At 41.8% G+C, this 15,663-nt stretch overlaps 1 protein-coding gene and 1 pseudogene across 2 annotated transcripts; both read right to left on the reverse strand.

Annotated features, from left to right (window-relative positions):
• Nucleotides 1-3,453: 3,453 nt before the first annotated feature.
• On the reverse strand, nucleotides 3,454-5,098 carry LOC147446342 (uncharacterized). The gene is made up of 3 exons (XM_086525599.1): nucleotides 4,964-5,098; nucleotides 4,432-4,871; nucleotides 3,454-4,289 (listed from the first exon to the last, which is right to left on the reverse strand). The coding sequence occupies exons 2-3, from the start codon at nucleotides 4,753-4,755 to the stop codon at nucleotides 3,585-3,587; spliced, it is 1,029 nt and encodes a 342-aa protein (XP_086381725.1). The 5' UTR covers nucleotides 4,756-4,871; nucleotides 4,964-5,098; the 3' UTR covers nucleotides 3,454-3,584.
• Nucleotides 5,099-5,306: 208 nt separating this feature from the next.
• On the reverse strand, nucleotides 5,307-11,016 carry LOC147446343 (uncharacterized; annotated as a pseudogene). Its single transcript, XR_015189862.1, has 2 exons — nucleotides 8,424-11,016; nucleotides 5,307-8,094 (listed from the first exon to the last, which is right to left on the reverse strand). The product of XR_015189862.1 is annotated as an uncharacterized LOC147446343 (transcript).
• Nucleotides 11,017-15,663: the final 4,647 nt, after the last annotated feature.

A 15,663-nucleotide genomic window follows, 5' to 3' on the forward strand; every position in this document is an offset into this window, starting at 1 on the left:
TATTCTTGTATAGACATAGTTATGGTTCAGGTTTTGTTTATGGTTATGTTTAACTTTCTAGTTATGCTTATGGTTATTGTTAATTTTGTTTCTGGTTATGATCAAAGTGGTTATATTGGTCGGTTATGGTTTTAAGTTATAGTTATGCTTTTAAGTTATGGTTATGGTTCGTTATGGTCATTGGCCTTAAATCTCATGTGAGATCCTACATGGATAGCATGTAGGAGGTGTATACATGATATATTTTTTTTGAAAAGTTTATGTAAAAACGAAGGGAACTCTGCCGAAATTTTTACGGGAGCACGGTTGATTTTGGTGCTGCTCGCTTTCTTGGGCAGAGGACAGGAAGTCTGGCTGTGGTGCATGTGTCCATCTTTTCATTGGGCATGGGCCAGGCTACCTGCCCTCTGTCCAAGAAAAATAAATTACTGTTATGGTCTTCGATATACGCGTCGCTATACCCGTCTATACCAGCGTCGATATACGCATCGCTATCTGCGTCGCTAATAAAGCCTTTCTACGCGTATATCGACGCTCTTTGCGACAGTTTCACAGGGACGCATATATCGACGCGTATAGCGACGTTAAGCATCGCTATATACGTCGATAACCCCCTTTTTTGTTGTAGTGAGATAGCTCTAGAGTGATGGGCGTATATACAATGCACGGGGGAAAAAACCTCTTAAAGAGGGAAAAAATGCCCCGACGGTCCTAATGTGTTCACACACATCACTACCACATGTATATAGTAACAGGAAAATGGTGGATTGTAAGTGCTATGGTGGAAAGACTTAATGTGGCATTCATCATCATGTTAGCACCATAGAAATAGTGAGTGAGTAGATTAGAGATAGTGCACTCAATACAATGAAATGAGCTTTCTTGATTGATTAGAATATAGGGGATTACAGGTTTAGCATAATGGCCTTACAAAGGCACAAAATGAAAGGTGAAAATAAAGACAAGAGGGATAGTCACCGCAAGAGCTAAAGGACAAGTAACATGTGGGCTACAACATGTAGCATGTGGCTAAAATGAGTAGCATGTGTGCATAGCATAAGAAGCGTGTGTTAGGGGACTCTATGTAGGAGTTTGTGTCCATACACATAAGGGTGAATGCTAGTATGCTTGGCTTTAAGGATGCGTCACATATACAGTGTAAGCTAAAGGCTTACCCTTAATAGACGCCCCCATAAGCTGAGCTTACACAAAAAGAAGAGTTCAGTATGGGTTACATTGGGTAACTATATATGGGTCTTAAGACAAATCAAATACAAAACGATAGGTCTTACATATAGAGTGTAAGCTAAAGGCTTACCCTCAACAGATGCCCTCATAAGATGAAGCTTACACAAAAATCATGGATTCTAACCTAGAGTCTAATATGGGTTACATTGGGTAATTACATATGGATCTTGAGATGAATCAAATGCAAGAGGGTACGTCTTACTACCAAATTATGGGTTTGGGGTAGTGTCTACACCTATTACAAAACATCCTCATAGTAAATAGGGTTGACAGCTTCTTCTTCTTTCTCTTATGCTACAGCGTGTACTTTGCCTTTGGAATGATTCTTTTGGTTCTTAGCATTATCGTTGAAGAAATACATGTTAGGTGCATGTCCCTTTTTGTTGCAACGAGGGCACACTTTAATGCAAAAGAAATCTTGTGATTTATGGTTGCTTTTGCCACAATGTGAGCAACCTTTACCTTTTACAACCATTGCATTATTTTGAGACCTTGTGTGAGTGTCAATTCTTTCTCTTCCTAGAGAAGTGATTTGATTGCATCTTCAAGTGCAAGGATGGGATCTTTCTCCTTGAGCATGGTTAGAATGTTATCAAAGCTACTTGGTAGGGCTTTAAGAATGAAAGCTATTTTTTTCTTGCTTGGAACTTGTACCTCAACATAAACAAGTTTGGTTGAGATACTCTTAAGTTAGTTGACAAGGCTAGCAACATCATCTTGCTCTTGGATACTGAGACCATAAAGTTGAATTTTGAAGCTCATCTTGGAGTGCTTACCTCGAGCTCCAAATAAACACTCTAGGATTTGCTAAGCATGAAGAGCATATGTGGCATCATCAATGTGGTGGATGAAGTCATCTTCAAGTGCCGTGATGATGATTCCAAGTGCTTGCTCGTCTTTGTCTTTTTGTTGAGCATTCAAGGTTCATGTCGTGCTTCTCCCAAACTAGGTGGTAGTTTTACAATGCTCCAAAGATTATTTTTCATGAGCACTCCCTTCACTTTTGTCTGCAAGGTGTGAAAATTGATGCCATTAAACTCGTCAATGCTCTTGGTGGACATTGTGCATGTAGAGCGGTATTACCAAACAAGTTAGCAATGTCTAAACCCTTTAAATTTGGGGTGCAATATTGTGGATACTATTAGCTCAAATAATACATATAAAGTAGGTTTCTAACCAAGGAAAACACGCATGCAAATTTGGCAATGGAGAGGAGATTAGGGCTTTCATCCTCAAAATGTTCTTTTAGCTTTGAACACATCTCTAAAATTTCTTTTAATTTATTTCTCTTCTGTTGCTTTGTCCCTTTGTGTTGTGAATAGGGGCTTAATATTTTGCCTAGGTTCTCCAAATAAGAGGTTGGGGTGGTGGGAACTCTTGTTTGTTATGGAAAAAAGAAAAAGGGGTGGTGTGGTGTTATGTGGCTCAAGGGGAGAGAGGATGCATCATGGGACTGAGGCTATGGTCATGCAAGGCTTAGTTATCAGTTATTTGAGCTAATTACTAAGCCTCATTCTTGGTCACATGCTAAAAAGATCATTAAATGAATAACTATACCCACCCTTTGTAACTATGCCAATTTTGGCATAGTGGTGGAGTTCAAGGCATAGTTTGCGTGACCATGCAAGAGCTTAGTTATTCATTTAATGCTCTGTCTGGACATAGTTGGCATAGTTATCTATGAATGATAACTAAGCCTCACTTGACCATAGACCAAGGGTGGTAAACCTCAAATCAAATTCAAGAGGGGCTTGAAGATGTTGGTCCGGTATTGTCGTGAAGATAGACGGGTTTGCAAGGTTAATTGGGAGCATGGCGGGACGATTGAAAGCTCCAAGGAATTTCAACAAGCGGGTCAATGGATGGGCAATGGGGGCAAGTTCATACAATTATTCAAGCAGCTTCTCAAGGAGGTGGGGGAAACTCACAAGCAAGAGGGGGAAGCTACGGGAAGCCGGGGGCCTTAATCCATGTTGCTCCAAAAATGCAGTGAAGCAAGGGGCCACACAAACACTATATTCAGAGGGAACACACACACTTCTGACTTTAGTTGACCCTTCACTTACACATGACCCCATTGATTGTCATGACCACAAAACTCAGTGATACCATTTGATCTCCATATCCACTGAAACGACACTAACTCTTAGACGATTGATATATATTCACATCTTTGGGAAATGTATTCAGATTGATGTACTCCCATGGATATCATGTTACACACTTGAAAGGACATGCTGAAAATGCATACCCCAATAAAACTTTTGATACAGCACCTAAATGAGGTTAAGCTATCAATATATTTATGCAGTAGAATCCCATACCAAAAGGTATTCTCAGATAACAAACTTTGCAAAGATGGCACGAAGGCCATCCACATATTTGCCTGATTTAACGTCGAAGCCACAAAAGTAGTGGTAGTTTTGGCAAGGAGTATAGATAGCTTCTCGATGAGGGGATGAATGCCGAGAACCGCCAGCGATAGAAATACCATTTGTAAGGGTGAACTGGAGATAGCTTATGTAGACATGGTTGTGCTCCCCCCATCGGTTGGCTTGAATGCAAATTTCTGAGAAATGCACACCATCGTCCAAGTAGAGAATAGGGGATGCCTGGCCACCAGGTCCTCCACATACAAATTTGTCCCCGTTGTCATAATGAATGCTGATTTGATCCACGCATCCTTCGGCGCGCATCGCGACTGCTACAATTCTCCGATGTGCGCTCATGAAGCCACCCACATTCTTCACATATGCATGGCTTGCGCCGCCCATGCCACCTAAATACTTCGTCTTGTGCTGCGTCCAGTTTGCCGACCGCACCCTCGACGCATATGAGAGCGATAAAAACTTGGCTGGACGCTTCACCTCCTTCATCACATCCTCCTTATATTCTTGTAGCATTTTCTTGAGGCTGGCACTCTCTGCTTCTAACGCTGCTGTTACTTGATCGAGACGCTTTCCAGCTCCAGAACCTTTGTACAAGCCGTATGTTTGGAGTGTCTCTCTCAAATCTTCCACATAGCTGTTGAGGCTTTTCACCTGCTCAAGCATGTGGTTGGAACATGAAATTAAGCTTGAAGTGAGCTGGTTCTCTACTCTCTCTCTCTCTCTCTCTCTCTCTCTCTCTCTCTCATACACACACACGAGAGTTGGTGAGCATGCGAGACGGAGCCCGACGTACCTGTGCAAGGAGGCCCATGAAGTCTGCATCTTCAGAAAACATGTATCGGTTGCGGCCTAAAGCACCAACCGCTGCTCCGAAGAACGGCAGGTCCTCGTAGCCCAGCAACTCGCGGCGCAGGATAACCGGGCTGTCGATAGTAAAGGTGGGAAAGTCGAGCGCAAAGCCTAGCATGTTGGAGGGCTTGGGAATAGGTGTAGCTGCGGACACGCCTCGCAAGCGCTGGTGGAAGCCCACCTGCACTTTCACAGATTTGTTGAATTCTTGGAGCCTCTTATCATTCATGGCCCATACTGAACTACCGCACACGCCTGCCGCTTTCATTTGCGCTGTCAAGCTTCTCTTCTCCCGGGCTGTCTGTGTGTCGTAACAAGGGCGTTCACAAATGAGTCCCCATGCGCCTTCACAAAGTCCTCCATCGGCATTGGAAATTGAACGTCCTGCATGTAGCAACGGGCTCTGTGTGTGTGTGTGTGTGTGTGTGTGAGAGAGAGAGAGAGAGAGAGAGAGAGAATACGTAATAAATGCTCACCGTTCTGAATGACGGATCATCCGTAAGCGTCTTGATGGTGCTTATGCGGCTCACGTACACCACCAGGGAAACAGAGTAAGTAGTCAAGTGCATGCTCGCCACTAGGAGCTTTGCCTTGTCGCTGGATATGTCGGCCACCCCCAAGAAGTCGACTACTGTGAGCTGATTATCATCAGCCAGTTGCAGCAAGCTTTTCACCTGGTCCACGCTCTCGCACACCCTACAGTCGAGTTCCACAACGCCCCCACCCGTTTCTGTGGTGTAGTGGATGGGGCTACCCATGGCTGAGCGCCGCTCTGCTTTCAGCACCTTGTCGTAACCCTGCCCCAGCATAGCCATACACTTAGCGCTAATCGACTAACTATAAATACCTCGATCTGCGTTGTACCCCTTCTCAATCCATTTATCAGCAATCGACACTGCTTTATGATGATTGTATATCAGGATTCCGGCCTCGCAATATCCCGCAGCCGCCAGCGTGATGCAGCTACAAAACGTTATTACCCGGTAACGCTGAACGACCCAAAGCCTCAATCACAGGCCCTCACCTAGCCTACCTACTATTGTATAAATAACCCTAAGGCATCTCTATAGCCTTTTGCCCTTTGGGAAGATCAAACAAGTGATAAAATCATAGGCTTTCAGGCATAGTAGTTTTTTTTTTTTGACATGTAATTTTTCAAGCCCTCTTTCACATGCTTTGTGTAATGCGATCAATTTATATAATTTGCCATATATAATGTTAGCTCAAGGGTATAAACACAAAAAATGATACTCACTTTTGAGATTCTAGTAGTCAAATGACATGAGGTTTTCTTTAAGCACTTGTTTTGATAGGCAAAATAGCCTTTGACAAACAAAATAGGTGTCATTTTTAGGCCTTGAGATGACTATAGATCTCACTTTAGAAGCTCTACATCTTTAAGCTTTTTTTAAAAAAACAAACATAAACACAAAGTTGAATTAAAATAGCACCTCTTAACTTCTTAACTTTAGAACCCTATGCTCTAGATCCCCCTTTAAAAATTTTACATCTTTAAGCTTCAAAGCTCCCTTTATAAATTTAAAACTCTCTTGTGAGTCCATGTCATCTTTTGATCACTTTTTTTAATTCAAACTTTTACCTTCTTGGAAAAAAAAACTCTAGGTTCTCATTGCAGGCTTTATTTTAAAAGTTTTACATCTTTAAATTCTAAACTTGGCTTTAGAATCTTTAAAATAAAAAATAAAACATCTCTAGAGATTAAGGCTCCAAAGGATAGATCCCTTCCCTATAGTTTGAACTAGCAAAAATGACAACTTTAGTCTATCACTTTAAGTTTCAACAGGTGAAAGAACTTTTTAAAATGAAAAGATAGGTAAAAAACTTCTCAAAATGAAAAGGTGACTCTTTCAGATTTTTGGAGCCACAACCCAGTAGCCAAGTCTTTATCATTTAACATATAAAGCTTTCAATGTTTCATGCTTTCAAGGGCAGTCGAGAATCTTTTTTTTTTGTAAATGAGCATTCATTTCATATTTCAAAACTCAAGACATGTCCATCATTAGATTTATACACTCTTCATTTAAATGAGTGCCACTATCTTATTTCAACCAATCAACATTTTTTGTCTATCAAAAAATGTTTGAAAATACAACTTAACCTCTTTTCTATTTTATTCAACAAAAAGAGAAGGCATCTCTAAAGCCTTTGCCCTTTGGGCAGGCCAAAAATAGTTCTATTTCTATAAGTAGCCCCTTGGTCGACAAGCTTTGAGTTCTCAAACTTTGCAAACTTTTTGGAAAATGCAAAAGTTTATGAAATGCATCCTCTCCTCCTTTATTCTCTCATTCCTCGAATGGAGAGTTTTGAAACCCACCAGGTGGAGGTGCTCTTAAATGCCACTTTTTCTTCGACATGGGAGTAGTTTTTCAGCACATGGGAATATTTTGTTGTAAGTCAAACCCACTTGCCTCGTCATCGGCGTCATGTGAGCAAGATCCCAAGAGTCACAATCTTATGAACGCACCCTTTCACCGCTTATTTATTGTAACTATTTCAATCAATTAAACACAACAAGCAATTACCGCCTTGTCTCCTATGTGTGTGTGTGTGTGCGCGCGCGCAATCATGTATGTGTCTGTGTGTGGCCGCCATGGCCTTCTCTCTAAAACTAGAACATGGTATCATAGCCGCAACAGCCCTGCCACCGCTCTCGTGAATAGCCGTCACCTCTCTCTTTTCTCATTTATCACGCCATCCCAATGCTCCACGCAATCGAGAACATGCCGCTCTATGTACCTCGACAAACACGTCATTCTATTGAAACATAATCAAAGAATGGTGGGCGGAATTCTTCAACAACAGCAATGGCGCGGAGATCGTGCATGAAAGTTTGCGAAAAGGTGGAAAGCACCACAAAAGCGCAAAGAAAGATGTGGAGTCCGTGATTATGCTGATGTCGAAGCTGCACATGAAGAAAAGACATGCTCAACAAAGAGCCGCAATGAAGATGAAGTCGTCAAAGTTCAATATCGATCCAAGATAATCTCGCCATCAATTTGTATCAGTTACCTATGCACCACACGGTTGCAAACCCACAAAAAAAGAACGCACATGTTAGCGTAGTCGCACATAAGCAGTGTAATAACACCTACATGCTCCTCTCTCGGCAACTGTGTTTGAAGGAGCCTGTTGTAAGTCAAACCCACTTACCTCGTCATTGGCGCCATGTCAGCAAGATCCCAAGAGTCACGATCTTATGAACACACCTTACCAGATTTCGTCACCATAGGAGTATCTCTTAATACATGGATTCATCTTTTCCTTGCTACTAAAAATTTGAACCTAGAAGACGAGCACCATCATTTGCAAGCCTTCTTATGCTTGACATATTGCTACATCAGCCATCTGTAATAGAAGCCTGACTTGGTGTGACTTGCACTGGTCAAGCTTTGTAACGAAGGCATGATTTCCCGTACATTAGCACCATCAATATGCGATTGCAATAGCTTATGTTTGACCCATTCACGAAGGCTCACTCCATGGAGAAACTCATGGGTTGGTCCTCTCCCAGTCACCATCTCCAAGATGACTACTCCGAAGCTGTAGATGTCTGCCTTGGTTGTAGTTTTGGCTGCATATGCAAACTCTAATACACAACATTTGCACTTGATATCATACATGGGTTAATCATGTTCAATCAAATTTACTTTGCATACTTGCACACTTACATAAATCATATTTAACTCAATAATAGCTATAATAATATCTCTTCATATTATCATATTCTTTTGATCGAGAATAAATTGCAATAGATACAAGAGAATTATTTTCAAAACTGATCGTATTGAGAGTGGCATTTAAAACATGCTTCCATGATTTGTGCTCCAAAAGTTTCTACTATCAACACAATGTGCATCTATGACATGTACAAGCACAACAGGCTATATGTGCAACCAGATTTCATCACAAACATACCTGGTGCCATGTAGCCGATCGTCCCTTTTAATTGGAGCTTAAATAGGCACCTTCCACACCACTTTTTGCAAGCTTTGCAAGCCCAAAGTCTGCTAGATGTGCCTCAAGCTCACCGTCAAGAAGTATGTTGCTGGGTTTCACATCCCCATGGATGATGGGTATGGCATCATGCTCGTGATGCAAGTATCAAGGCATTAGCAACACCTTGCTCTACCTTGAGTAGAGTCGCCCAATGCAGGCTTCGTACTTCTCCAGCCTGATTAGTAGCTTGAGAAAGATATTGCTCCAAACTCCCATTTGGCATGAAATCCAACACTAGTGCCTGGACTTCGAGGTTCAGAACGCATCCCAAAACTTTCACTAGGTTCCTGTGCCTTAATTTACTCAAGACATGTACCTCTTGGAAGAATGCATCACGTGCGATGTATGGGGTGTTGTCCTTGAATTTTTTCACAGCAATCACTTGACCATCAAAGAGTACCCCCTTATATACCACACCAATTCCACCTTCCCCTATCAAGGTCTGCAATGAGTAGCCTTGTGTTGATTCCCAAAGCTCTTTGGCTGAGAAATGCCTTATCTCTGCCAATCTTTTATCCTCTATAGCCAATTGGCTCTTTGAATGGAAAGATCTAGAACAACAAAGGGCCAGTAGAATGCAGGCAATTGGTATAATTAGTAATGTTGTCAAGGCAATAAGAACCTTTACCTTCAAATCTAGACGAGTTGGCCAATGGTCTGGCTTGCAGAGCTTAAGTATAATTTGGCCACACAATCGAGGATTTCCCTGAAAGCAGCTCTCCTTAATTAGGTGCTGGAAAACACTGAGGTGTGGAATGAGACCCTTGAAATTGTTTAAGGACACATTGAGAAAGCGCAAGAGGCCTAGAGTTGACGGCAACAAGCCATGAAGCTCATTGTTGGAAAGATCTAGTGATCTCAAGGAAGATTTGCTGTCGATTAAAGGCACTGAAAACTCTCCAATGAGATTGTTGCTGGACGGATCAAGAATTTTCAGGTCCATACAGTCACCAAGATTCTCTGGGATGGTTCCTGCAAGACTGTTGTGTGACAAATCGATCGCTTGCACCATCGACAACTCTCCTAGCCAAGGTGGCAAATTTCCTGAGAAGTTGTTGCCACCAAAGCTTAGAGACACCACAGTTTTCAACACTTGTCCAAGGCTGTCTGGTAGGGTGCCATTGAGCTAGTTGAATGATAAAACTACTTCCAGCAAGTAGCTCAAACCCGTCAAATTCAGAATTGTGCCTTCCAACAAATTGTGTCCCAGATAAATTTTCTGTAAGTGAAGAAGTTTTCCCAATTTGTTGGAAAGGCCACCAGCTAGTTGATTGTTTGACAGGTCCAGATAGTACAAAAAACTGCACTTGGATAAGGAGTCCCAGGGAATATTACCTGAGAGCTGATTGCCTCCAAGGTCTAGGTACTGGAGTCCTTGCAATTGGGTAAGCTCTGGTGGAATTGGGCCACCAACTTGATTGTAAGCAAAGGATAACTTGATGAGACTACTGGTAGCGTTGCCAAATAAATTAAGGCCGAGACCCAAAAGAAGGTTGTTGGACACGTCAAGCTTCTGTAGATGCTTGAAGTTTGTGATCTCGGCTGGAATAAATCCACTCAGCCGGCTCTCAGACAGATAAAATGAAGTGAGCCTTGTGCAGTTGCCAAGGCTTGCTGGAATAGTTCCCTTGAGCTTGTTGCCATAAAGATACAAATACTTCATTGCCCAAGCTGCGAGGGATGGCACCCATGAGGTCGTTTCAAGACAACCAGAGACCTGCAAGGCTAGTTAAATTAGCTCCCAGCTCTTTTGGGATTCCACCACTTAGCTGGTTTGCCTGTAGGTCTACCCACACGAGATTCTTGCATATGCCCAAGCTAGATGGGATAGCTCCCACGAGCCTGTTTCCTCCGATTATGAGGGACTCAAGCTGGGTCAAAACCCAAGCTCACTGGGGATGGGGCCTGAGAGCTTATTCGAGTGAAGCTCGAGAATGACAAGGCTAGTGCAATTGCCCAAGCTACGAGGGATGGCACCCGTGAGGTTGTTTTGAGACAGCCAGAGACCTGCAAGACTAGTTAAGTTAGCTCCCAGCTCTGTAGGGATTCCACCTGTTAGCTAATTTGCTTTTAGGTTTAGCTCTTGGAGATTCTTGCACATAGCCAAGCTTGATGGAATAGCTCCTACTAGCTTGTTTTCTTGAAGCAATAGTGTTTGAAGCTGGGCCAAAAAACAGAGCTCGCTTGTTCGAGTGAAGATGGAGATCGCCTGCAAGGCTAGTGCAATTGCCCAAGCTGCGAGGGATGGCACCAGTGAGAAGGTTCGCGGAGAGGTTGAGGGTGGACATGAAAGTGAGGTTCCCAAGATTTGGTGGTAGAGAGCCTGCCAGTTGTATGCCAGAAATGTGAGATTAGCCAGAGACATTGATGTAGCTGCAGGTCACTCCCCTCCATGATTCGCAAATGTTATGCGAGTTACTGATGTTCCAAGATCGTAGAAATGCAGCAGAGTTTGTGAGGTGAGCCTTTAATTGCAAAAGAGCAAACAGTTCAGCCGCAGGAATCGACGATGTGGTACTCTGGGAGCTATAGATTACAATCTGCACTTGAATTGCAGCACAAAAAGTTTTGGACAAATTATCACAATAATTCCTACATTGTGACTTACCTCAACATCTTGAGCTTTTGTGAGGGGGGCATCGCATACCTAGCTAGGTACGATAGGGGGCAGGGGGCCGCCAGCCCGGTGGGGGGGGCGGTGGTCCCCTGCCCCCAATCGTACCTAGCTAGGTATGTGGTGCCTCTCGAGCAGAAGCTCAAGATGTTCCACCAGGCCGACGGTCCCCTGCCCCCTATCGTACCTAGCTAGGTATGTGGTGCCTCTTGAGCAGAAGCTCATGATGTTATGCATTTTATGAAAAACACTAAAAAAGACTATGCTTTTCTACATGAGAAAATTTCTAAATCTTCTTGTGAATTGAAGCAAACTCAACTTAACAAGCAAATATTGAGGTTAACTCATGAAGCTAGAACTAAATAGGATTGGTTGGTTGAAAAATTAGAACACAATACCTGGGTAGAAAGCAGTAAGCAAATGAGGATCATATTGAGGAAGAAGACTGCATGGCCAGACCTGCTGCCTGCAAGCTGATGGTCTACTAGCCATGGCACCTATCTGCGCTATGAGTTCAATGAGACGAAAACTTATGTTTCCAAGTTGACCTCCAGCTTTCAATAATAGCACTTGTTGTTTACTCTAGCTCAGAAGAAAGATGTCTTTGCCACCTCGCTTTCCCATAAGTAAACAGCAAAAAAACAAAATGAAAACCTTTCCAGATTTTTAAAGTAAAGTGGGAATAGTAAGAGATTCCTTAGGGCGATGTTTTATAGTCTTTATAATTCAAAAATGCTTCCTTCAAAGAAGCAGCAACACCAAGTACAAAGGACCCACAGGAAGGGGTGGGTCTACAGCTCTGCTCCAACAAAGGGAAAAATCAGTACAAAAGGTACTTCACATTAGCGACGCTCAAAAGTGAAAATCCACGGTGTCGCTATAGGCGTCGCTATTTTCTTTGTTGCATAACAACACTTATAGCGATGCCCATAGCGACGCTGACAGGGTTAAAAAAATAAACCGAGAGAGCCAAAAACTCAGATCTCAGATCTGAGTTTTCGACGCTCAAGTGAAAGAGATAACCCGCGCTCTCCCTCTCTCTCTCTCTTTCTTCCACACAAACACACACACACACACACACATACACGAGGAGAGGAAGGAGAGCCAGGTATGCTCCTTCCCTCTCCTCTCTCTCTCATGTTCCCTTCCCCTCTTTCTCTCTCTCTCACACACACACATTGTGTCTTTGAGAGAGAGAGAGAGAGAGAGAGAGAGAGAGAGTACACACATGCATAAACAAAAAACACACACACATACGCATAAACACACACATTGAGAGAGGAAAAGAGAGAATGAGAGATAAAGTAAAGAGAGACAGAGGGAGAGAGAGAGAGAGAGAGGAGAAAACAAAGAGAAAGAGGGAGAGAGATATAAAAAACGTAGAGAAAATATGAAATGAAATGTCATATTAAGATTTAGGGTTATGTTAAATTTAAAATTACATTTAATTAAAATTAGGTTAGATTAAGATCTAAGATTAAGTTAGATTACATTTAACTTATATTTAAAATTTATGCTAAATTAAAGATTAAGTTAAGATTTAAATTAGATTTAAGATTAGGGTAGATTACATTTAGATTTATGTTTATGTTGAGTTTAAGATTACATTAGATTTAAAATTAAGACAAGATTTAAGATTAGCTAGGTTAGATTTAAGTTAAATTACATTTAGGTTTAGGATTTAAGATTGGATTAGGTTTAAGTTTATGTTGAGTTTAAGATTACATTAGATTTAGATTCAAGATTAAGACAAGATTTAAGGTTAGCTAGATTAAATTTAGATTTAAGTTAGATTACATTTAGGTATACAATAGATTTAAGATTAGATTAGATTTAGGTTTATTTTGAGTTAAAGATTAAATTAGGTTTAGATTTATGTTCGACTTAAAATTAGATTAGATTAGATTAGATTTTAGGGTATGTCAATGAAGGCTTTGCTCAAAGAGCAAACACTAGTTGCACAACAATATGTATATTCCCATCAGAATCTGACACCTATTAACTCACACACTAACCATATTCAATTAACCGTAAAGCACTGTGCGCTCCTTGCCGCACTGTCGAAGCAAGGGACTTGCCAATACACCGTATGCGAGCCACAAATGGCTCCAAGCACACAACAAGCCTAAACTAGCAAGCTCAAGGAAACAAAGGGTGTGTCACTCACCGCTCTACGCTCGCCTTCGTAGTGGATTCCTCGCCGCGATGAAGAAGAAGCTGCAGTCGTGCCGCGCTCAACCGCTTCGCCGCCGTCGTGCCTTCGTAATGCTCGATCGCACACACACGTACTCTCCCTCTCTCTCTCTCTCTCTCTCTCTCTCTCTCTCACACACACACACACAAGGAGGTGAAGAAGAAGAAGATGGAGATGGAGCAAGAGCACTCTTCAATTGCACAAATGAGAGAATGAGTAAAAATTAGGTTTAGTTGGCTTTTATAGGAGCTCACCCCATTCACACTTGGGCGCCCATGCTTAGCCAACTAACCCTAGCATGTTCGTGTTAGAGTGCGCCTCTCATCGGCGATCACTCTACCTTTCCCTATTGGTCCGACAAGCCCGGTACCTGACTCTAAATAATACATAATATGGTTACAGTGTCCGTCGTAGGCGATGGGGTGTCCGTGTGCCGTGAGGGTTAACATGCCCCCCTTCTTGATGTAGATTCCGTCCTCGGAAGCTATTGAGTTGAAGCGGGTTCGTCGAGGTGGAAGAGCATTTGAGATGAATGTCCTTAGCCTTCTTCAGTCACTGCAAAATCAAACAACATTGGCACAGTAATTGCATTCTCTTAAAAAGCATATGCAGTTTTAGGTCGACAAATTGATTGGTAAAAGAATTTCAAACAATTTGTTAGCAATGAACATTAAATTGCAATGTAATCAAATGCATAAACAGATGTAAAGGTAAAAAATTAAACAAGTCTGGGGTCACTAATTTGACGGTCGAAAGGCACTAGAGATCGAATATTAATACCATGGGTAAGCTTCTTAATTTTCTGTGGTCAATTAAGTTGTTTAATCGTGAGAGCCAAGTATTCATGTTCGAGGGCTGACTAGAGGCTATATCTAGAAGACTTTGTAGTTAAGATACTATAAAAGGAATTTCTCATGAAATCATCGCCTGACTGATTACTTTTTCTTTGACCCCCCAAAGTCTTTTCACATTGATTCAATTATGATGTGTGTGCTTATTTTGTATGCCTTGGGTTTTTTGCTTTTCAAGGAAAAGCGCCCACACTGGGAACCTCTAGGGCTCAAGTACCATAGGCGATACATGTGAGTGAAGTACCAAATCAAGCTGAGATTCCTCTTCCAGCGTAAGATTTTACATTGTGGCACTTTGATTTTTTGTTTGTTCATTTTCATCATTTTAATTTTGTAACTTTGGGGGGTCATATAACACTGTTACATTCCCCAGGCTCATCACATTAGTAAACTCCCTTTATAATGCTTAAGCTAAAGGTCAATAGGGTCAAGCCCACTAGAAAGCCCTAGTACATTTCATACAATGCTGCCTAAATCGGATTAAGAACCTAAGTAACCATTGCTTATTAGGAAGGCATTCCCCATGGTATTAAGAGAAGATTTCTAATACCTAGCTTGGTCAAACTAGCTTAGTCGGACTGCTTGATTTTACACATAAACAAGTGATTATGACAAAACATTACATTGAATTAAATGTTTGATACTAAGCAAATGCACTGAATATTATGCTACCAATCACAATCAAAGCAGACAATCATAGATGCAAAAAGATAACGGCAATGCTAATGGACAAGAAACACCTGTTTGTGTTGATGGTCGCGCTTGATTCGAAGTGTGAACGAGAGAAAGGTTCCATGAAGGTCCAAATCCTATCAATAGCAACACGCTCCTGTACACACTATGAACACAAACAATACCTCTAGGAGGCACATCAGTGGGAAAAGAGAACTTTGCTAATCACTCAACTCTAAAACAGAAACACTCCTATCGTACTAATCTTACCTACCCTCCATCATTCAAGTGATGAGGATCAAAAGGTGTTTTATGGCATAGGTTTCTGTTTCACTGTACCAGATGTGACATGTGTAGGTCTGAGTCAATGTTTTGACTTTTATTGTGCATACTCGTTTGCTAATTGCTCTTGCTCTTTTTTTTTTTTTTTGTGAGTATAAATCTTTATATGTACATTCCCTAAGATTGGAGATTAAGAGGTCAGGGAAAAAGGTTGAGAGGGAAACAAGTGAATGATGGATGTCCACAAACACTCCCCCCTTCCTTGGGTAGATCATACCGTTTGAAATGAGCTTGTCACCCTTTGAAACCAATTGTTCCAGTTGGTAATAGGTGAGGATTTTTGCCAGTAGTTTTCTATTACCCTAGGTGCCTCGTCAAGTTGCAAGGGTGGTAAGGTACTCTCCCAGGATTGAACTTGAAGTGGTTCATCAGGTGATTCTTGAACACTGGGAGGTGTGGATTCTTTTGTAGCTTCATGGAGGTCCACTACGATAGATGGAGGCTGTGTAGAAGCTTTTACCTCTATGGATGTATCACATGAGGAGC

This window comes from Adiantum capillus-veneris, chromosome 12, assembly GCF_014529385.1.
Source record: "Adiantum capillus-veneris isolate H3 chromosome 12, ASM1452938v2, whole genome shotgun sequence".
NCBI classification, from domain to species: Eukaryota; Viridiplantae; Streptophyta; class Polypodiopsida; order Polypodiales; family Pteridaceae; genus Adiantum; species Adiantum capillus-veneris.

Excerpts from the sequence above, each read along its gene's own strand:
- LOC147446342 (XM_086525599.1), bottom strand. The coding sequence starts at position 4,755 with ATGAAAGCGGCAGGCGTGTGCGGTAGTTCAGTATGGGCCATGAATGAT. Across the intron at positions 4,290-4,431 it reads TCATGGGCCTCCTTGCACAG|GTGAAAAGCCTCAACAGCTA; the intron begins GTACGTCGGGCT and ends ATGCTTGAGCAG.